Genomic DNA, 22,798 nt, shown 5'->3' with positions numbered 1-22,798 from the left:
AAAGACATTTCTTTCCTCATACCCACTGTAACAACAAGCCTGGACAGGCATAGAACCATGGACCTAACTAACATCCCTTCTAGGTTGGGGGGTTATTCTCTGATGGGTCCTCACTTTCACCCAGTTTGCATACATACATACATGCACCTTTAAACCCTGGAGATACTGCTTTTTCCATGGCAGCCTACTTTCATATCCATTCTCTGTTGCCAAGAGCTTTACCTTACTCTTAATAAATCTGCCTTGCTTCACTTACTCTGTGGTCTGTGTGCCTCATCCTTCTTGGTCTTAAGATAGCAACCTTGTGGAGACGAATGTCAGTAACATAGCTCATGCCATACTGATATATTTTACCCTGACTCTTAACTGCACTTTTCTGCATATTTGTTCTCTGATAGAAAAGTTATTTCAAGTCAACTGATTGACTATTGAGTGTTCCAAGAATATAGTCCTTTGGTTTGGATCCTATTTTGGTAGTTGTGTGCTAAGCAGGGATTAACTTTCTTTTCTCTCTCTCTTTTTTGTTTTTTTTGAGACAGGGTTTCTCTGTGCAGCTTTGGAGCCTATCCTGGCACTCGCTCTGGAGACCAGGCTGGCCTCGAACTCACAGAGATCCACCTGCCTCTGCCTCCCGAGTGATGGGATTAAAGGCGTGCACCACCAACACCCGACTGGGGATTAACTTTTATATTCAGAAGATGTGTTTATCCTGAAGATAATTACAATCAGTTTTCAGTGGCCAAATCTTAATTTTTTTATAGATATGTTTGGGTTTTTGAGTAAATATCTGTCTTTAAGCTGATTTATTTTACTCGTAAAGTAATTTGATTATGTAGCCACCATGTTTACAGTGTTAATAAGAAAGTCTCAGGGCTGAAGATATGGCTCAGAAGGACACATACTGCTCTTTCAGAGGGACCAAGTTCAGTCCTCAACACCTGCATCTGATGGTTTGTTAGTTCCTGCAACTCTAGTTCCAGGGCACTCAACATCCTGTTAAAGTCTAGAGGCACCACAGTTGTGCATAAACTCAAACATAAACATATATACACATATACACATAATTTTCAAAAGAAATAAAATATTTACAAAGAAGAACTTTCCTAACCTGACTTTCCAGAGCCTGTGCAAATCCCTCAAATTCTGAACTCTTAGGTCACTGGCGTATGATACAGCCTATACTCTTATGTGCCCAAATTCTCAGTCTCTAGTAGAACAGCTTTACATTGTCCTGCAGGGAGTGTCCTGCAGGGAGCCACCGGTCCTCAAGGGGATGCCACATTTCCACTCCCTCAGTCTTTGGAATAAGGAGAGAGTGACACAGCTGTTGGTTCTTGTACTTCAAGTTTATATAAGCCACATTTACTGAGACTTGGAAATGAAGCCTCTGAAATGAAAGATTGTGGGGAAAGATCGCTCGCTAACTTTATTGCTGTCAGTCCTCTGAATTTATAGTTTTTGTGTGTTTTATGAGGACTATTACTTGAAAAATAATTATTATTGTAAACATTCTTTTTACTTTTTGAAATTAAAACACACTCTTCTTGTGTTTCCCTTTCCTTTCCTTCCTCCCATCCATCCTGAGCATCCACTGAAATTCCATTCAGGAATTTCAAATTCCTGAAGGCTAATACTTTAAAGGATCACCACAATCCATTTTGGTGTTTGGGTAAGATAGAAATGATTACTATACTTGAAATTCTTAGATAAATTAAAAATAATATATATATATATATATGTGTGTGTGTGTGTGTGTGTGTGTGTGTGTGTGTGTGTGTGTATTAATGACAGTAAATTAATACCAAAGAACCACGTAAAACTGAGAAAGTACTGACTGGAATCTCTTTCCTGTTTTCCTAAATTCTGAATAAAATCAATGCTGTGATAGTGACTTGTTTGCTTGTGTGACATGTCTCTTATCCAATTGACCTAATCATAATGATGCTATTTGATGAAGTAGAATTGTCAAAGGAGAGAAAAACTTTAAAATCAGGATTAAATAATAAAGCCTCGACTTTTACATGAGAAATATCCCCATTATTTTGATTGACCCACTCTGTTTAGTTAATCATGTTTTCTGATTAAATTTTTGATTTGACTAAAAATTAGGTTTATATTTTCCTCCACATGACAATAGTTTGACAAATGTATGTAAACAAGATACATAACTCATATGGATGTACATGTGTCAGGAAAAACTAGGAAATGGTTGGCTGTTCTTTCCAGAACTTAAAATTTAACAAGACCCACCTATGAAATGAAGTGAATTAATGTCACATGTTCACTGCTCAGAATTGTATAGAAGGGAACAGCACTCCAAGTGAAACATACTGACAGTGGAATTATTGCTGATGGTCATTTATATTACCTTCATCATGTATCTGTTGAAGAAAATACTTTTTGTGTAATCCCACTTTAAGATTAAATCTACTTCAACCATTGTCACAAAACCATAATTAAATATAAATATTGGTTGCATTTAAACTCACCTCATGAACTTTGGTATGTAGTACATGCATGAAAATGACACATTACCAAAGTTGAGGAAGTTCACATCCCATTGTCTGTTCTTCAATTTTTATTAGTGGTGTCACAGTGTTTCAAACATATGGTTTTCACCAATCCAGTGTTATATATTATCCATATTAGTATTCATGCTTCCTTCATATCCATGAATAAACAACCTTAAGTATGGAAAGGACAGCCAGCCTATGCTGTATGTTTATGAACAACATGATTTATCAAGCAACATTTTAAATTGCTCTGTCTTGTACTCAGAATTAATGGGAAAACCATAACTAATGAAAGAGATGAACTTGGCTGACAATTTTGATGTACTCTAGGGTTAAGAGAAACATGCATACCACACCTCCAATGCCTTTCTTTTTCCACATATTTAGAATATCCTGGACACTTTGATTTGTTCCTTTGGCCTTTACGAACTCACCCACACACCCCTGTTCTTCCCTGTCTATTTTATTACTTCCCTTGCTTTTCTTCAACTCATTGCAAATTGCCTTCCATGTTTTCTTGTCCCATTATCATTTCTATTATCTCTCCTCTGCAACTCTTATAAAAATGGTCTGGAGTAACATGAGTTATTTGAAACTCAGGCAGAAAGCAAATTCTTATTGCTCCCCATTCTTCACTAGGCTATACTAAATTTGGCTTTGGCTTCTGCAAAGGAATATTTCAAGAATGTTATTCCTAATGCATTCTTGTGTACTGACTCTATTACCAAAGAACTACTTCATCATCTATATTTTATATAAAACATCCTTCTGGGCCACCAATAAGGTAAATATGTTTGGGAATCTTAGGACAGTAAGTTGTGTCTTGATTAGGACCCTTCAGCCCAATATTTTTCCTTAAAGACTGCTTTTGTAACTTGCAAATATTTACTTAAAAGTGTATATGTAAAAATCATCCCATATTGTGTAAATCCTATTAGAAGCCTATTCCTAAGGGATAAAGTACAAATTCCTTTACAAGGCACTCAATGTTGTTTAAAATCCAGTGTATTTACACAGCTTTTCTTATGTTCATTCATCACATCCAAGACACAAATTTCCAGTGTCAGTGTGTTTCCCAATTCTTGTATCACAAGCTTAGAGCATCCTACGTTCAGACTTAGTCTGTTACTGCTTACTCATTACCATGGGAAATCAATTGAAAAAATTGCCATTCTTAATTTGTAGAGTAGTCCTTCTGTTATAGCGTTATACAGACTATGAAAAATGTGAAATATATTATTTCATCAGTAGAAGCCCCTTCAATATTCACATAAATCCCTCCCAGTAACACCTGTCTTACATTTATTAAATCTAATTTCAGGAAACATTCAAGGAACATGGAACAGGAGAATGAAACATTATGGACAGAGTTTGTTCTCACAGGTCTCACATGCCAACCACAGTGGAAAATTCCTCTGTTCCTAGTGTTCTCGGTAATATACCTCATGACTATTATGGGGAATCTTGGTCTAATCACTCTTATCTGGAATGACCCCCGACTTCACATCCCCATGTACTTATTTCTTGGTAACTTAGCTTTTGTGGATACTTGGTTATCATCCACAGTGACACCAAAGATGCTAATCAATCTTTTGGACAAGGGCAAGGTGATTTCTGTCTCTGAATGCATGGTACAGTTTTTTTCCTTTGCAATCAGTGTGACTGCAGAATGTTTTCTCTTGGCAGCAATGGCTTATGATCGCTATGCAGCTATATGCAATCCTTTGCTTTACCCAGTAATTATGAACAATAGACTATGCATTCGCCTATTGACTTTGTCATTTTTAGGTGGCTTTCTTCATGCTGTAATTCATGAAAGCTTTTTATTTAGATTAACTTTCTGCAATTCCAACATAATATATCACTTTTACTGTGATGTTATACCAATGTTGAAAATTTCCTGTACTGATCCTTCTTTGAATTATCTGATAATTTTCATTTTCTCTGGTTCAATACAAGTGTTTAGCATTATGACTATTCTTATCTCTTACACTTTTGTTCTCTTTACAATTTTAAAAAAGAAGTCTGACCAGGGTGTAAGAAAAGCCTTCTCCACTTGTGGAGCCCACCTCTTATCTGTGTCTTTGTACTATGGGCCTCTTCTCTTCATGTATGTGCACCCGGCATCTTCAGAAGTAGATGATCAAGACATGATCCTTTCTCTGTTTTACACAGTTATAATCCCTGTATTAAATCCAATTATCTACAGCCTCAGAAATAAGCAAGTCAAAGATTCTTTGAAAAAAATGCTGAAAATGACAGCTTAGGTGTCATTAATATTTGTTAACTTTATTAAAAATAATATTGTGTAGAAATTTTGATTTAATGCTTCAATTTCTTTCCCCACAATTTTGTTACTGAATCCTATTTTATGTATGTGATGAGAAGCTTTGAGGATGTAATTTCACCGTGTCTAGTAAATGCTTTTGCTTCTACTACTTTTCTCAACACCAAATCCCACTTTTTTCATTTACAGTGGTAATGGTCTGCTTTCTTTGAGGTTTAACTCAAATATTATAGCATCCATGATACATTTTCTTATTTCCCCAAAGAGGATAAAGTTTTTCATAACATCTAGCAAATTCAACCTTAGATAGTACTCCATTTCAGTTACAAAACACCTTTTATATTAATATTTATGTTATATTATATTTATATTATAATTGACAAATTTCACTATTCTTAGCATCTATTCTCTATGTACCCCCATCATTTATGGGCGTCAGACCTGAAATATTTCTGAACTATATTACACCAAAATAAACTTGCTGGCACTAGTGCATCATGTACAAGTATCCATGTTCCTTTTATAGTTTGATGTTAAACCAGACAAACTTCTGGGCCTGCAATGGCTGCTTGGTGTCATCCCTCCTTAATTTTGTGTTTTACAAAGATCCTGACAATAACCTTCATTTCCTGAACTCTTCTCAGTCACCTCAACCCTCCACCAGATCCACCATTTCTCTATTTTTCTTCAGGTAAGAGCAGCCCTTCCACGGATATCAACTAAACATGGTATAACACCATGCAATAAGAGTAGTTACAATCCCTCATATCAAGGCTGGACAAGGCAACCTAGTAGGAGGAAATGGGTTCCAAAGAGCAGTCAAAAGAGTCAGAGGCAACCCCTACTTTCACTGTTAGAAATTCCACAGAACACCAAGCTATACAACTGTAATATACATATGCCCAGGTCCTAGTGCAGAACCAACAGTGCTCTCTGATTGTTTCTTTAGTATTTGTTTCCATGGGCTGTGTTTCCCCAGTCTCCTTGACCCAACTGGCTCCACTCTCCTTTTTCTTCCACATCTGTTACCACACTCTGCCTAATGCTTATCTGTGGGTCTTTGTTTCACATACCGTAGAAGCCTATTCTTTTCCTACAAAAGTCAGAGAGTGTATCCAGTTAGGAGAGAGAGGGGGAGAAACTTGACGGAGCAGAGGGAGGTGAAACCCTAATCAGGATATGTTACGTGAGAAAAATATCTCTTTCAAAAAAATGAAAAAATGCTTTAAACAAAAGACAGCATCACACATCTAAAGTAAAATAATGTACACTTACCACAAGGTTTGAGTTCCTGAATATACTATGACAAAATACTAGAAATTGTTATATTTTTGATTAAAGCACAGAACAATATATATTTAAAGCAAATCTCATCATTTCCTATTTCTGAAAGTCTGCCTAGCTCCCAAGACTGCAGTGTAATATCTGACCACTCTCTATTCCTTGAGAGGGAAGCTGCAATATCCCAGAGATGTAGGGAAAATTAGTCTTTCTTCCCATAGAACCCACTTTATTACACGCGTGTAGTGTGTTAATTTCTATTGCTGTATAATGTTCACATTGTATTGATGGTTTTCTGCCAATTGCTACAATTTTTGCTTGTTCATTCATTGTATAATACAAAGACAAAACTGATAATATAACCAACTAGAATCTATTTCTTCTGGCATTAAGATCTACACATGTGATTTTTCCTTTGCTTGAGATGGTAAACATTAAAATATAAGCATATCAACAGTCAATGTAATCTATTAACAATTTACTTTGGTTGTATATGGAACTAGAGGTTGGGGCACATTCAGAAACCCCATGTCCTTTATATTCTTGTCTTATATGTGTTAGTTTTATAGATTTCAGAACTCTGGTTTTTCTTCAGCTCAATTCCCCTACTTTACACACTCATCCTCAGGTACAAGCCCTTCTTCCATTCTTTCCCTCCCTCCTACTCCCTCCTCTCTCTCTCACTCTCCCCCCCTCTCTCTCTCTCTATATATAATATATATATTATATATATATGCAGATTTTGTTATTTCAGTTGACAAATAAAAACAATGTTCTGTCTTAGAGATAAAAAGATCCCCACCTGTCTGAAGTGTGGTCAAGATTAAATAAGAGAGCATACATGGAAACTTTTATGTCATGGTTCTTTTATAGGTAATTGAATAAATGGTTCTCAGAATGTATCTAGAAATTAGCATAGTACTCAGATGAGATGTGTAGAGGTTTGTCAGTTGCACACTCAAGTTTCATTGTATCTCTATTATTATTATTATTATTATTATTATTATTATTATTATTTTAATTTTTTATTTAAAATTAGAAGCAAGCTTCTTTTACCTGTCAATCTCCATTCCCTCTCCCTCCCCTCCTCCTCTGGCCCCCACCAACCCCTAAATCCCAACCCCTTTCTGCTCCCCAGAGAGATGAGACCTTTCATGGGGATCTTGAAAGTCTGTCATATCATTTGGAGCAGGGCCTAGACCTTCCCCAGTGTGTCTAAGCTGAGAGAGTATCCCTCTATGAGGAGGGGGCTCCCAAAGTTCATTTGTGTACTAGGGGTAAATACTGATCTACCAGTGGCCCCATAAATTGCCCAGACCTCCAAACTGACTTCCTCTTTCAGGGGGTCTGGAAAAGTCCTATGCTGGTTTCCCAGCTATCACTATGGGGTCCATGAGCTCCCCCTTGTTCAGGTCAGCTGTTTCTGTGGGTTTCTCCAGCCTGGTCTTGACCCCTTTACTCATCACTCCTCCCTCTCTGAAACTGGATTCCAGACTTCAGCTCAGTGTTTAGCTGTGTCTGTGTCTGCTTCCATCGCCTACTGGATGAAGGCACTAGGATGGCATATAAGGTAGTCATCAATCTCATTACCAAAGAAGGGTTTTTAAGGTAGCCTCTCAACTATTGCTTAGATTGTTAGTTGTGATTGACCTTGTAGTTCTCTGGACATTTCCTTAGTGTCAGAATTCTCTTTAAAACTATAATGGTGTGAGTTCCAGGCCAGCCTGGTCTCCAGATCGAGTGTCAGGATAGGCTCCAAAGCTACACAGAGAAACCCTGTCTCGAAAAACAAACAAAAAACTATAATGGCTCCCTCTATGATGGTATTTCTTTTCTTGCTCTCCTCCATTCCACCTTTGGCTAGATCCTCCTGCTCCCTCCTGTCCTCCTCTCCTCTCCCCTTCTTTCCTTCTCTTTCTTATAACTCCCTCTCCCCTTCCCCACGATCCCCATTAGCTTAGGAGATCTTGTCTCTTTCCCTTTCTCTGGGGGACCATTTGTGTCTTTCTTAGGGTTCTCTTTCTTTCCTAGCTTCTCTGGAGGTGTGGATTGTAGGCCGCTACATTTTGCTCTAGATCTAAAATACATATATGTGTGAGTACATACTATTTTTGTCTTTTTGGGACTGAGTTACCTCACTCAAGATGGTTTCTTCTAGTTCCACCCATTTGCCTTCGAATTTCAAGATTTCATTTTTTTTCCTACTGAGCAGTACTCCATTGTGTAAATGTACCACATTTTCTCCATCCATTCCTCAGTTGAGGGACATCTAGGTTGCTTCCAGTTTCTGGCTATTACACATAATGCTGATATGAACATGGTTGAGCAGATGTCCTTGTTGTATGAATGTGCATCTTTTGGGTATATGCCTAAGAATGGAATTGCTGGATCTCATGGTAGATTGATTCCCATTTTCCTGAGGAACCACCATACTGATTTCCAAAGTGGCTGTACAAGTTGGCACTCCCACCAGCAATGGAGAAGTATTCCCCTTTCTCCACATCCTTTCCAGCATAAACTGTCATTGTTGTTTTTGATTTTAGCCTTTCTGACAGGAATGAGATGGTATCTCAGAGTTGTTTTGATTTGCATTTCTCTGATGGCTAAGGATGTTGAGCACTTTCTTATGTTTCTTTCTATCATTTTGAATTCCTCTATTGAGAATTCCCTATTTAGTTCTGTACTGCACTTTTTAATGGGATTAGTTGGTGTTTTGGAGACTAGCTTCTTGAGTTCTTTGTATATTTTGGAAATCAGCCCTCTGTCAGATGTGGGGTTGATGAATAACTTTTCCCAGTCTGTGGGCTGTCGTTTTGTCTTGCTGACTGTGTCCTTTGACTTATAGAAGCTTCTCATTTTCAGGAGGTCCCATTAATTAATTATTGATCTCAATGTCTGTGCTACTGGTGTATTGTTCAGGAGGCAGTATCCTGTACCTGTTCATTCAAGGGTACTTCCCACTTTTTCTTCTAAGAGGTTCAGTGTGGCTGAATTTATGTTGAGGGTTTTGATCCACTTAGACTTAAGTTTTGTGTGTGGTGATAGATATGGATCTATCTCTGGTCTTCTACATGTCATCATCCAGTTATGCCAGCACCATTTGTTGAAGATGCTTTCTTTTTTCTATTGTATAATTTTAGCTTCTTTGTCAAAAATCAAGCGTTCATAGGTGTGTGGGTTAATGTCAGGATTTTTCAGTTCCATTCCATTGGTCTACCTGCCTATTTTTGTGCCAATATCAAGCTGTTTTCAGGACTATAGCTCTATAATAGACCTTGAAGTCAGGGATGGTGATGCCTCCTGACATTCTTTTATTATACAGGGTTGTTTTGGCTATCCTGGGTCTTTTCTTTTTCCATTTAAGTTGAGAATTGCTCTTTCAAGGTCTATGAAGAATTGTGCTGGGATTTTGATGGGGATTGCACTGAATCTGTAGATTGCTTTTCACAGGATTGCCATTTTATTATGTTGATCCTATCTATCCAAAAACACGGGAGATCCTTCCATTTTCTGGTATCTTCTTTGATTTATTTAGAGACTCAAAATTCTTATGATACAGGTCTATCACTTTCTTGGTAAGCCTCATCCCAAGGTATTTTCTGTTGTTTGTGGCAATTGTAAATGGTGATGTTTCTCTGATTTCTTTCTCAGTGAATTTATCATCTGTATATAGTAGGGCTACAGATTTTTTTGAGTTAATCTTATATCCTGCCACTTTGCTGAAGGTGTTTATCAGTTGTAGGAGTTCCCTGGTAGAGTTTTTTTTGGGGGTCACTTATGTAGACTATTATATCATCTGCAAATAGTGAAAGTATGACTTCTTCCTTTCCAATTTGTATCCTCTTGATCTCCTTGTCCAATTGCTCTAGCTAGAACTTCAGGCACAATATTGAAGAGGTATGTAGCGAGTGGCCAACCTTTTCTTGTCCCTCATTTTAGAGGAATTGCATTGAGTTTTTCTCCATTTAGTTTGATGTTGGCTGTCAGCTTCCTGTATATTGCTTTTATCATGTTAAGCTTTGTTCTTGTTATCCCTGATCTCTCCAAGACCTTCATCATGAAGGGGTGTTGGATTTTGTCAAAGGCTTTTCCAGCATCTAGTGAGATGATCATGTGGGTTTTCTTTCTCAGTCTGTTTATATGGTGGATGACATTGATGGATTTTTCATATGTTGAACCATCCCTGCATCCTTGATATGAAGCCTACTTGATCATGGTGGATGATTTCTTTGATATTTTCTTGGATTCCATTTGCCAGTATTTTATTTTCATCAATTTTTGCATCAATATTCATGAGGGATATTAGTCTGTAGTTCTCAATCTTAGTTGTGTCTTTGTGTGGTTTGGGTACCAAGGTTATTGTAACTTTGTAAAAAGGAGTTTGGCAATAACCCTTCTGCTTTTATTGTTTTGCAATACTTTGAGGATGGTAGTGTTAGCTGTTCTTTGAATGTCTGTTACAATTCTGCACTGAAGCCATTTGGCCCCTGGCTTTTTTTGATTGGGAGAATTTTGATGAGGGCTTCTATTTCTTTAGGGGTTATAGGTCTATTTAAATTGCTTATCTGATCTTGACTTAATTTTGGTAAGTGATATGTATCCAGAAAATTGTCTACTTCCTTTAGATTTTTGAATTTTGAGGAATACAGATTTTCAAAGTATGACCTGATGATTCTCTGGATTTTTTTTAGTGTCTGTTGTTATGTTCCCCTTTTCATTTGTGATTTTATTTATTTGCATGTTAACTCTCTGCTGTTTGGTAAGTTTGGATAAAGGTTTGTCTAACTTGTTGATTTATTCAAAGAACCAACTCTTTGTTACATTGATTGTTTGTATTGTTTTCCTAGCTTCTATTTTATTGATTTCAGCCCTAAATTTGATTATTTCTTGGCATCTACTCCTCCAGGGTGCATTGGCTTCTTTGTGTTCTCTAGAGCTTTCAGTTGAGGTGATAGTTCTCCAGTGTGACTATTCTCCAGTTTCTTCATGTGGGCAGTTAGTGCTATGAACTTTCCTCTTAGCACTGCTTTCAAAATATCCCCTAAGTTTGGGTATGTTGTGCCCTCATTCTCATTGAATTCTAGGATGTCTTTAATATTTTTTATTCTTCCTGGACCCAGGGATGTTGCAATTGGACATCATTCATTTCCCATGAGTTTGTAGCTTTTCTGCAATTTGTGTTGTTGTTGAATTCTATCTTTAAAGCATGGTGGTCTAGTAAGATACTCAGGATTATTTTATTGTTTTTGTACCTGTTGCGTTTTCTATGTTGCCAAGTATGTGGATGATTTTAGAGAAGGTTCCATGTGGCACTGAGAAGAAGGTACATTATTTTGTGTTTGGGTGGACTGTTCTATAGTTGTTTGTTAAACCCAATTGGGCCATGACTTCTCTTGGTTCCTTTTTTTTGTTTGTTAAGTTTATGTCTGGTGTTCCTGTTTAGTGGTGAGAGTGGGGTGCTGAAGTCTCCCACTGTCAGTGTGTGAGGTTTTATATATGATTTGAGTTTTAGTAATGTTTCTTTTATGAATGTGGATGCCTTTGTATTTGGGACATAGATGTTCAGAAGTGAGACTTCATCTTGATGGATTTCTCCTGTGATGAATATAAAATGATCTCCTTCATCTCTTTTGATTGATTTTAGTTTAAAGTCTAATTTGTTAGATATTAGGATTGCTACCCCAGCTTGTTTCTTGGTCCATTTGATTGGAAAATCTTTTCCTAACCCTTTACTCTGAGGTACTGTCTGTCTTTGAAGTTGAGGTGTGTTTCTTGTATGCTGCAGAAGGATTTATTCAGTCTTCTTATCCATCATGCTAGCCTGTGTCTTTTTATTGGCCAGTTAAGACCATTAATAAATATTGAGGTATATTAATGACCATTGGTTGTTCATTCTTATTTGTTTTGGATTTCTGGGTGTGGAATTGTGTATGGATTTCCACCCCATTTTTCTTTTGGCTGTTGGTAAAGTGGGTTTACCTATTGCCTATGTTTTTCTGGTTGTAGTTAACTTTCTTGGGTTGGAGTTTTCCTTCCAGAACTTTCTGTAGGGCTGGATTGGTGGATATGTATTGCTTAAATCTGGTTTTGTCATGGAATATCTTGTTTTCTCCATATATAATGATTGAAAGTGTTGCTGGGTATAGTAGTCTTGGCTGGCATCCATGGTCTCTTAGTGTAGGTAGAACATCTATCCAGGACCTTTTGACTTTCAGAGTTTCCATGGAAAAGTCTGGTGTAATTCTGATAGGTTTGCCTTTATATGTTACTTGACCTTTTTCCTTTACTCCTCTTAATATTCTTTCTTTATTCTGCATGTTTGGGGGTTTTGATTACTATGTGGTGAGGAGACTTTTTTGTGGTCCACTCTATTTGGTGTTCTGTAGGCTTCTTGTACTTTCATTGGCATGTCTTTCTTTAGGTTGGGAAAGTTTTCTTCTATGATTTTGTTGAATATGTTTTCTGCACCTTTGAGTTGGGTTTCTTCACCTTCTTCCATACCTATTATTCTTAGGTTTGGTCTTTTAACAGTGTCCCATATTTCCTGGATATTTTGTGTTAGAGATTTGTTGGACTTAAGATTTTCTTTGGTCGATGAGTCTATTTCTCCTAGTGGATCTTCAACTCCTGAGATTCTCTCTTCCATTTCTTGTAATCTGTTGGTTATGCTTTTATCTGTAGTTCCTGATCATTTACTCAGCTCTTCTGTTTCCAGCATTCCCTCAGTTTGTGTTTTCTGTATTGTCTCTATTTCAGTTTTCAGGTTTTGAACTATCTGAATTGTTACCCTCAGATGTTTGCTTTATTTTCTTGGCTTTCCTTAAGAGATTTGTTGATTTCTAGTACTTTTTGTTTTTTTTTCTTCCATTTCTTTAAGGGATTTTTCTCATAACCTCTTTGAGACCCTTTATCATTTTCATGAAGATGTTTTTAAGGTCATTCTTTTCTGCTTCATCTGCATTGTGATGTTCAGGTCATGCTGGTGTAGAGTCCCTAGACTCTTGTTGTGTCATATTAGTTTTTCTGTTGTTAAATGTGTTTTTATATTGTCTTCTTCTCCTGGTGGGTACGGGACCAAGGTTCTATTTTGGTGGGTGCAAACAGGTCCAATACTCTGGTATCTTTACCCATAGATGGAATCAGGACTGGTACCTGGGCCTAGTTGTCTCTGGGTGGGCTGGATCCTATGGGGGTGTGTGATTCACCACATGAGCAGTCCCCAGGCCTCAGATGTCTCCAAGCAGGGCAGAGGAAGGCTGGCCAGAAACAGGCACAAGCTTATCTAGTCCTGAGGATGGAGGCCGGACTGGTACAGGGCCTAGGCAGTCTCTGTGTGGGCTGGATCCCACTGGGATGGAATTCGCCGGGGCCTCAGTTGTCTCCTAACAAGGCAGAGGAAGTTCCTTTATTATTTTTAACCTCTCTTTACTCAGAAGGTCCCGAAATAAGAAGAATTAACTACTAAATGAGAATGATTCATAGTTTTATTTTTATTTCCTGTCAGTTATGGTGTAGAAAATTTGCCATAATGGATGTTACTTTTACCTACTATTCCAAAAATGTTCAATAAAGTCAATGCTTAAAAAAAAGAATAATGTTAAAAGTGCATTTTTGCTAGGGATGGAGAGATATCTCAGTGCTTAAGAGCACTGATTACTCTTCCAGAAGACCCAGGTTCAATTCCCAGGACCCACATGGCAGCTCACAACTGTCTGTAACTTCAGCATTTGCTTTATTTTTAATGTGATATGCATAATTGTTTGAAAAGCTTGCATTAGGTAACAACTCCGGAGAATTATGACCAATAGATCTGGGAATCCAGAAACACTTGCTTAACCTCTGCAACAGAGCATCAGGAAGCAAAGCATGCTGTATAAAAGGAATAGCATTTGTGAGTTTTTATTGAAAAAAATCTTTTGTATTTAAAACATTCATATTTTATTTTATATGACAACTCCAGTTCCTCCTCCATTCCCTTCTCCCACCCTCTACTTTTCCCCCTTCCTACTCCCTATCTACTCCTCAAAGGGGATAAGGCCTTGCCTGGGGTGTCCACAAAGAGCAGGACCAAGCCCCTCCCTACTGTTTCAAGGCTGAGCAAGGATTCCACCATAGGGAATGGGCTCCAAAATGTGAGTTCATGCATTAGGTCTTGGTACCACTGCCAGCACTGACACCCCCCCACACACTTGCAGATCAGGTCAGATAACTGTCATCCAAATTCAGAACATCTAGTTTGGTTCAATGCATATTTTCCAACTGTTTGTCCATAGTCCATGAGCTCCCACTAACTCAGGTCAACTGTCTCTGTGGTTTTCCCCATCATGATCTTGACACTCCCCTGTTTGTATGATTCCTCCTCCTTGTCTTCAACTGAACTCCAGGAGCTCAGCCTGGTGCTTGGCTTGGGTCACTTCATCTTCTTCCACTAGTTTTGGATGTAGATTCTATGTTCACAATCAGGGCAGTCAATAATCTGATTAAAGGAGAAGTCCCATTCACACAGCCTCACTATTGCTCTATTGCTACGAATCTTAGCTGGTGTCATCCTTGTGGATTCCTAAGACTTTCTGGTAGAATTCTGCACTGAAGCCATCTGGCCCTGAGCTTTTTTTTTTTTTTTTTTTTTTTTTTTTTTTGGTTGGGAGACTTTTAATGACTGTATTTCCTTAGGGCTAAATATAGGAAACTTATATTTTTTGGTTATGAGCCTAGCCTTTACTACTCAGCAGGGAAAAAAAATGGAATCTTGAAATTCTCAGGCAAATGGATGGAACTAGAAGAAACCATTCTGAGTAAAGTAACCCAGTCCCCAAAAGACAAACATAGTATGTACTCACTCATATGTGGATTTTAGACATAGAGTAAAGGATTACCAGCCTATAATCCACAGTGCCAGAGAAGCTAGTAAACAAGGAGGACCCTAAGAGAGACATATATGGTCCCCTGGAGAAGAGGAAAGGGAGCATGGGGGGAGGGGACAGGGAACTAGGAGAATGAGAAGGGGAGAAGAGGAGGGGTGATGAAGATATGAAGGGACAGGGAGTTTGAGTTGGGGAAGAACAGAAGAGAGCACGATAAGAGATAATATAATATAATAGAGGGAGACATTATAGGTTTTTTTTATTAGTTCAAATTAGGAACAAGCTTGTTTCTCATGTCAATCCCCTCTCCCTTTCCCTCCCTTCACCCGCATACCTCCTCCTGTACTCCTGTCCTACCCTCCAACCCATCCACCCTCCACTCCCCAGCCAGGGTAGGACCCTCTACAGAGCCTCAGCAAAGTCCACCACATCTTCCTGGGCTGGGTCTGGGCCCTTCCCCATGTGTCCAAGGCAAGAGTGCATCCCTTCATGTGGGATGGGCTCTCAAAGTCCCTTCTTACACCAGGGAAAAATACTAATCCACTGCTAGGGGCCCCCTGGAGTGCAGAGGCCTCCTCATTGACATCCATGTTCAGGGGTCTGGATCAGTTCTGTACTTGCCTCCCAGACAGCATCTGGGGTCGATGTGCTCCCCCTTGTTCAGGCCAAATGTTTCTGTGGGTTTCTCCAACCTGGTACCAACCCCTTCGATCTTCATTCCTCCCTCTCTTCAACTAAGTTCCAGAGTTCAGTTCAGTGTATAGCTGTGGATGTCTGTCTCTGCTTCCATCAGCCACTGGATGAGGGCTCTAGGATGGCATAAAAAGTAGTCATCAATCTCATTTTAGGGGAAGGGCATTTAGGATATCCTCTCCACCATTATCTGGATTGTCAGCTCGTGTCATCTTTGTAGGTCTCTGGAAATCTCCCTAGTGCCAGATCTTTCCTCAGACCTATAATGGCTCCCTCTAATATGGTATCTCTCATCCTTCTTGCTCTCCTCTATTCTTCTCCCAACTCAATATTTCTGCTCCTCCATTTCCTCTCCTCCACTCGTCTTCTCCTGCTCTCATTCTGGCAGCTCCCTCTCCCCTACTCTCATGCTCCCAATTAGCTCAGGAGTTCCTGCCCCTTCCCATTCCTGGGGTCCATTCATTTATTCTTTAGAGTCCTTCATGTTTCCTAGTTTCTTTGGTGAAGAGAATTATAGTCACCAAAACACCAAACACTGAAATTAAAAAGTGGGGTGCAGAACTAAATAGAGAATTCTCAACAAAGGAATCTGAAATGGCTGAAAGACACTTAAGAAAGTGCTCAAAATACTTGGCCATCAAAGAAATGCAACTCAAAACAGCTCTGAGATACCACCTCATACCTGTCAGAATGGCTAAAGTCAAAAATACCAATGACAATCTATGCTGGAGAGGATGTGGAGGAAAAGGAACATTCATCCATTGCTGGTGGGAGTGCGAACTTGTAAGACCACTCTGGAAATAAGTATGGTGGTTGCTAAGAAAAATGGGAATCAGTCTACCTCAAGATGCAGCCATTCCTCTCTTGGGTATATACCCAAATGATGCACATTCATACAACAAGGACATATGTTCAACCATGTTCATAGCAGCATTGTTTGTAATAGCCAGAACCTGGAAGCAACTTAGATGCCCCTCAACTGAAGAATGGATAGAGAAAATGAATTTTAGACTTAGAGCAAAGGATTACCAGCCTATAATGCTCTTCTACATTATAAGTTTAAAGAGAAATCAGGCACTAGGGAAATGTCTGGAGAGCTACAAAGATGCCACCAACTAACAATCTAAGCAACAGAGGAGAGGCTACTTTAAATGACCTCCCCGATAATGAGATTGGTGACTGACTTATATGCCATCCTATAGCCTTCATCCAGCAGCTGGTGGAAGTAGAAGCAGACACTCACAGCTAAACCTTGAACTGAACTGAAATCTAGTTGCAGAGAAGGAGGACTGATAAACAAAGGGGTCCATAACAGCCTGGTGAAACCCACAGAAACAGCTAACCTGAACAAGGAAGAGCTCTTGGTTCCCAAGACTGATATCTGGGAAACTAGCATGGAACTGATCCAGACCCCCTGAATGTGGGTGTCAGTGAGATCTCAGGAATCTATGGGGCCTATTGTAGTGGATCAGTACTTATCCCTAGAATAGGAATGGACTTTGGGAGCCCATCCCACATGGAAGGATACTCCCTCAGCCCAGTCAAAAGGGAGTGGCCCTAGGCCCTATCCCAAAGGATACAACAGACTCTGAAGACCCCCTATGGAAGACCTCACCCTCCCTGGGGAGCAGAAATGGTATGGGATAGGTAGGGTGTTAGTTGGATGCAGTGGTAGGGGAGGAAGGGAGAGAGAGGGACCTGGGATTGACATGTAAAATAATCTTTTTTCTAGTTAAAATTTAAAAAGTAATAAATAAATAAATATATGAAACATCTCAAAAATCAACCCAAAACATTAAAAAATGTGCAGTTAAATACTCATCTAATAACACAAACATAAAATGGACTACAGCAAATTGTATCAGTAAATTCAAATAAAATACAATAGGAAAATCACAACTAAATTGCTTAAATTAAAAAGATTAAAAAGACTACCTATTTTGGTATATTCAGGCAAAAAAATAAAGCCAAAATTTATATTCATTTATGTAACTTGAATCCTAATTGGTCTTAACAAGGAAAACCCTGGAATTAGTTATGGGGTAAATGCTGGAAGATCAGAGAAGTAAAGGAACCAGCTACTAAAAAGACTTTTTACCTGTTCCTAATCCTCAGACCAAAGGGGCCAAGATCCTATCTCTAGGAATTTACAGACTAAATGTCCTGGTCTCCTGTCTCCTCCTACCTTATATTCTTCTCTCCACTCAGCCTTATCCCTTCCTGTCACCACCTTCTAGTGCTAAGATTAAAGTCACATGAGTCCCACTTACTGGGATTAAAGCCATCACCGCCTGCCTCTGCTTCTCTTTTAGACAGCATCAATCTTGTGAAGCCCAGGGTGGCCTTGAACTCACAAAGATCTGCCTGCCTTTGCCTCTTGAGCACTGGGATTAAAGGTGTGTGCCACCATGCCTGGCTTCTATGGCTAACTAGTCACTTTGCTCTGCATTGTGGTCTTCAGGCAGGTTTTATTGGTTAGATTACAAACTATATATCACCACATATTTAAGACAGGCTTTGGTCATAGTAACATTTATCTACATGACAGAAGTTTCCAACTGTTACCATGACCATTAGCTAGAACAGAGCATGGAAACCACTTGCAAAATTGTTTCACTCTGTTCTCCAGACCTTGAAAAAAAGACGTCTTCCCTCATGCTCACTGTAACAGTAAGCATGGACAGGCATGAAACCATGAACCTAATTGACAAACCTTGTGGGTTGAGAGTTTCTCCTCAGATGGGTCCTTACTTTCACCTACTTTTCATACATACAAGTCCCTTTAAACCCTGTAAATCCTATAGACATTGTCTTTTCCTTGGCATTTCACTTTCAGATCCATTCTCTGTTTCCAAGAGCTTTACCTTACTCTTAATAAATCTGCCTTGCTTCACTTACTCTGTGGTCTGTGTGCCTCATCCTTCTTGGTCATAAGATAACAGCCTTGTGGAGAAGAATGTCTGTAACATAGTCTAGCTCCAAGGGACTCACCATCCTGTTAAGGTCTAGGGCCACCACAGTTGTGCATAGGCTCACACAGACATATATACACCTGTATACACAATTTTCAAAAGAAATAAAGAATTTACAAAGAAGAAATTTCCTAACCTAACTTCCCAGAGCCTGTGCAATCCCTCAAACTCTGAACTCTTAGGTCACTGGCGTATATGCCCAAATTCTCAGTCTCAAGTAGAACAACTTTATTTTGTTCTGCAGGGACTCATCTGGTCCTCAAGGGGATGCCACATTTCCACTCCCTCTGTCTTTGGAATAAGGAGAGAGTGACACAGCTGTTGATCTTGTACTTCAAACTTATATAAGCCATGTTTACTGAGACTTGGAAATGAAGCCTCTGAAATGATTGTGGGAAAAGCTTGCTACCTTTATTGCTGTCAGTCCTCTGAATTTATAGGTTTTTTGTGTGTTTTATGAGGACTAATATTTTTTAAAATATTGTTATTAATTTTTTTTTTACTTTTTGAAATTAAAACACAGATTCCTTGTGTTTCCCTTTCCTTTCTTTCCTCCAACCCATCCTGAGCATCCACTTCTTCTCTTTCAAATTCCCACAGGCTAATACTTTAAAGGATCATCACAATCCCTTTTGGTGTTTGGGTAAGATAGAAACGATAACTATACTTGAAATTTTTAGATAAAGTAAATTTGTTGTATATATGTATTAATGAGAGTAAATTAATACCCCAAAAAACGAGGTAAAAATTGAAAAATTAGTGACTGGATCTTGTTTTCCTTCTTTGTTAAATTTGGAATAAAATCAATGCTGTGATAGTGACTGGTTTGCTGGAGTGACATGTCTCTTATCTTATTGACCTAATCATAATGATGCTATTTGATTAGGTAGAACTGTAAAAAAAAATAAAAACATGATCAGTTAACTAGGCCACACTCCTTCATGATAAATACCCCTCATTGTTTTGATTAAATTACCCACTGTGTTTAGTTAATCATGTATTCTTATTAAATTTTTGTTTTTGATTAAAGAGTAGCTTCATATTTTTACTGCACATGACAATATTTTGATAAATGCATATAAGCAAGATACATATTTCATGTGGTTGTGCATGTCTCAGGAAAAGCTAGGAAATGTTTGGCTGTTCTTTCCAGAACTTAAGACTTGACAAGAACCCACTTATGAAATGAAGTTGATTAATGTCACATGTTCACTGCTCAGAATTGTTTAGAGAGGAACAGCACTCTAAATGAAACAGACTGACAGAGGAATTAGTGCTGAGGGTCATTTATATTAACTTCATTATGTTTCTGTTGAGGAAAACAGTTTTGATGTAAGCACACTTTAAGATTTACTCTACTTCAATCATTCTCACAAAACCATAATTAAATTTAAATATTTGTTGTATAAATATGAAATGTACCACATGACCTCTGTGTATAGTATATTTATGAACAATGACATACTACCAAATTTGAGGAAGTTCACATCCCATTGTCTGTTCTTCACTTTTTATTAGTGGTGGCATAGTGTTTGAAACATATGGCTTTCACAAATCCAGTGTTATATATTATCAAAATTAGTATTCATGCTTCCTTCATATCCAAGAGTAAACAACCTTAAGTATGGAAAGGACAGCCAGCCTATGCTATATATTTATGAACAATATGATTTATAAAGCAAATTTTAAGTCAGTGCTCTCTCTTGTACTCAGAACTCATGGAGAAACCGTAACTAATAAAGGAGATGAACTTGAGAGACACTTTTGATGAATTTTAGGATTAAGATAAACATGTACAACCCACATCCTTTCTCTTTCCACATATTCATTCTACCCCACATTTTGACCTTTACACAATTACCTACACATCCCTGTTCTTTCCTGCCTATTTTATTACTTCCCCTTGCTTTTCTTCAACTCATTGCAGATTATCTTCCAAATTTTTCTGTTCCATTATCATTTCCCTTATCTCTCCTCTGCGACTCTTATAAAAATGGTCTTCAGTAAAATTTGTTATATTAACTCTAGGAAGAATGTAAATTCATATTGCTCCCAACATTAGAGTGCATTCTTCCACTCTCTATGATATCATGATATTTGTCTTTGAATTCTGTCACAAGAGAGTTGTTCCCAAAAAAGTTATTAAAATTTTCTGAATGCTTCACACTCAATTAGTTCCATTAATTTCTTGTCCTACTAGAGCATTTATTTTGGTGTTTGGAACCAATCCTTGATTTTTAAAATATTTATTATTTATTTAGGATCCATCTTTTCTTTATAACCACAAATGTTAGATTTTGAGCTCCAAAACTACTTGCAGGATGTTGATGCTCAGTATATTTTTTCTAAAATAATTTTTATTTCTTTTCCTTAATCCAGGATCTTAGGTTAGGATAGTGGTCAGTGCAATTAAATAGAAACACTGTTGAGGAATGAAATTGAAAAACAATGAATAGAAACAGGAAAGCAAGGCAGCTTAATAGCATATGAAACCATGTTTCAAGTCTATGGAAATAAGAACATTTGCTGCTACTGCTGAATCTTGATATAGTTGGTTTGTTTGCCTCAAGAGCTCAATTTCTTTGTCTCTGTCATTTTTCTCACTAAGTATCCAAAAACCTGTATATGAGGCTTGACTGAGATAACATCCATCATATCTCCTCATTCTCTTTCTAGATAGGAAAGGCAAAAGGAAGTGAGTTTGTAGCCTTTTCACTTCTTGATGGAAGTTGATGGAAGCTCCTGATTAGCATATATTCATGAATTAGGAAGTGATTCATATGTCTCTGTCTGAAAAATGAAATTTAACTGCACTACAGTATCTTTAATATAACCTGCTCAGAGTTCTTTTTCTCCACATTTTTCTCTTATGCTCTCAAAGGAGTAGGTTGCCCATAACTCTGCTTCCAACTGCTCTAATTGCACCAAGTCATTGATATTTTAGGGTTTAGTAGAGATATAGTCTTAACTATATTCTACTTGGATGTTGAGAGATGGTCCTTCCTGGAATTTTTTCATTTATTTTTCCTTTTATTAGAGACAAATTCTTTTCACATATAATACGCTCTGATTATGATTCCCTTCCCTCTACTTCTCTCCCACTTCCCTTCAAATTCATATTCTCCCATTTTTGTCTCTCATTAGACAAGAAGAGTCTTCTAGGAGATAACTACAAAGCATAGCAAGATAAAATATAATAAGATAAAGCAAATTCTATCATATTAAATTCAGACATGGCAAACTAACAGAAGGAAAACAATCTAAGAGAAGGTGTCAGAATCAGAAAACCACCCAGAATGTGCCATTAATTCTCACTCTCAGGAATACCATAAAAACATTGAACTGGAAGCTATAATATATTTGCAGAAGACCTGGTGCAGATCAGTGAAGGCTGTCTGCATGCTGTTTTCAGTTTTTGTGACTTCATATGAACTTTGATCATGTTGATTTAGAAAGCCCTGTTTCTTGGTGTCTTCCAACCTCTCTGGTTCTTGCACTCTTTCTGCCTCCTTTTCTAAAGGGTTCCCTTATTTCTAAAGGGAAGGATTTTATGAAGACACTCCATGTAGAGCTGAGTGTTCCCAGAAGTTCTAATTTTCTTTTTATGGCCACTGACCCAGCCATCAAGTGATTTATCTCTCCTTTGCAAACATTCTTTGATTCCTATCATGTAACCGAATCTTAGTTATCATATATACCAAATGCCTTCGAATCTGTGCAATCATCAGCCCATCAGGGCAACTGCCTTTTAATGGCAGTATGGACTAGGCCACTTTTCACTGGCTTCAGCAAAGGAATATTTTTTAGAGTATAAATTCCTAGTGTATTCTTGTGTACTGACTCTATTGAGACAGTAGTTCTTAATCACCTATATTTTATATAAAAAATCCTTCTCTGCCACCCATAATGTAAATTATTTTAATCTAAGGTTAGTAGTTGTGTCTTTGTTAGGGTAGCTCAGTTCAAAATTTTTTAAAGATCTTTTTGTGCCTTGCAAATATTCATTTTAAAGTGTATATGGTAAAATCATCCCACAATGTGTGAATCTTGTTAGAGACCTATTCCTAAGGGATAAAATACAAATTCCTTTACAAGGCAGTCAATGTTGTTTAAAATCCAGTGTATTTACACAGCTTTACTTATGTTCATTCATCACATCCAAGACATAAATTTCCAGTGTCAGTGTGT

At 37.9% G+C, this 22,798-nt stretch overlaps 1 protein-coding gene across 1 annotated transcript; it reads left to right on the top strand.

Annotated features, from left to right (window-relative positions):
* The first annotated feature begins 3,850 nt into the window (after positions 1–3,850).
* On the top strand, positions 3,851–4,780 carry LOC100751637 (olfactory receptor 183). The gene has a single exon (XM_027413348.1). The coding sequence runs from the start codon at positions 3,851–3,853 to the stop codon at positions 4,778–4,780; it is 930 nt and encodes a 309-aa protein (XP_027269149.1).
* Positions 4,781–22,798: the final 18,018 nt, after the last annotated feature.

The sequence above is a fragment of the Cricetulus griseus genome, chromosome 4 (genome assembly GCF_003668045.3).
Source record: "Cricetulus griseus strain 17A/GY chromosome 4, alternate assembly CriGri-PICRH-1.0, whole genome shotgun sequence".
NCBI classification, from domain to species: domain Eukaryota; kingdom Metazoa; phylum Chordata; class Mammalia; order Rodentia; family Cricetidae; genus Cricetulus; species Cricetulus griseus.
This window is presented reverse-complemented; position numbering and strand designations above follow the sequence as displayed.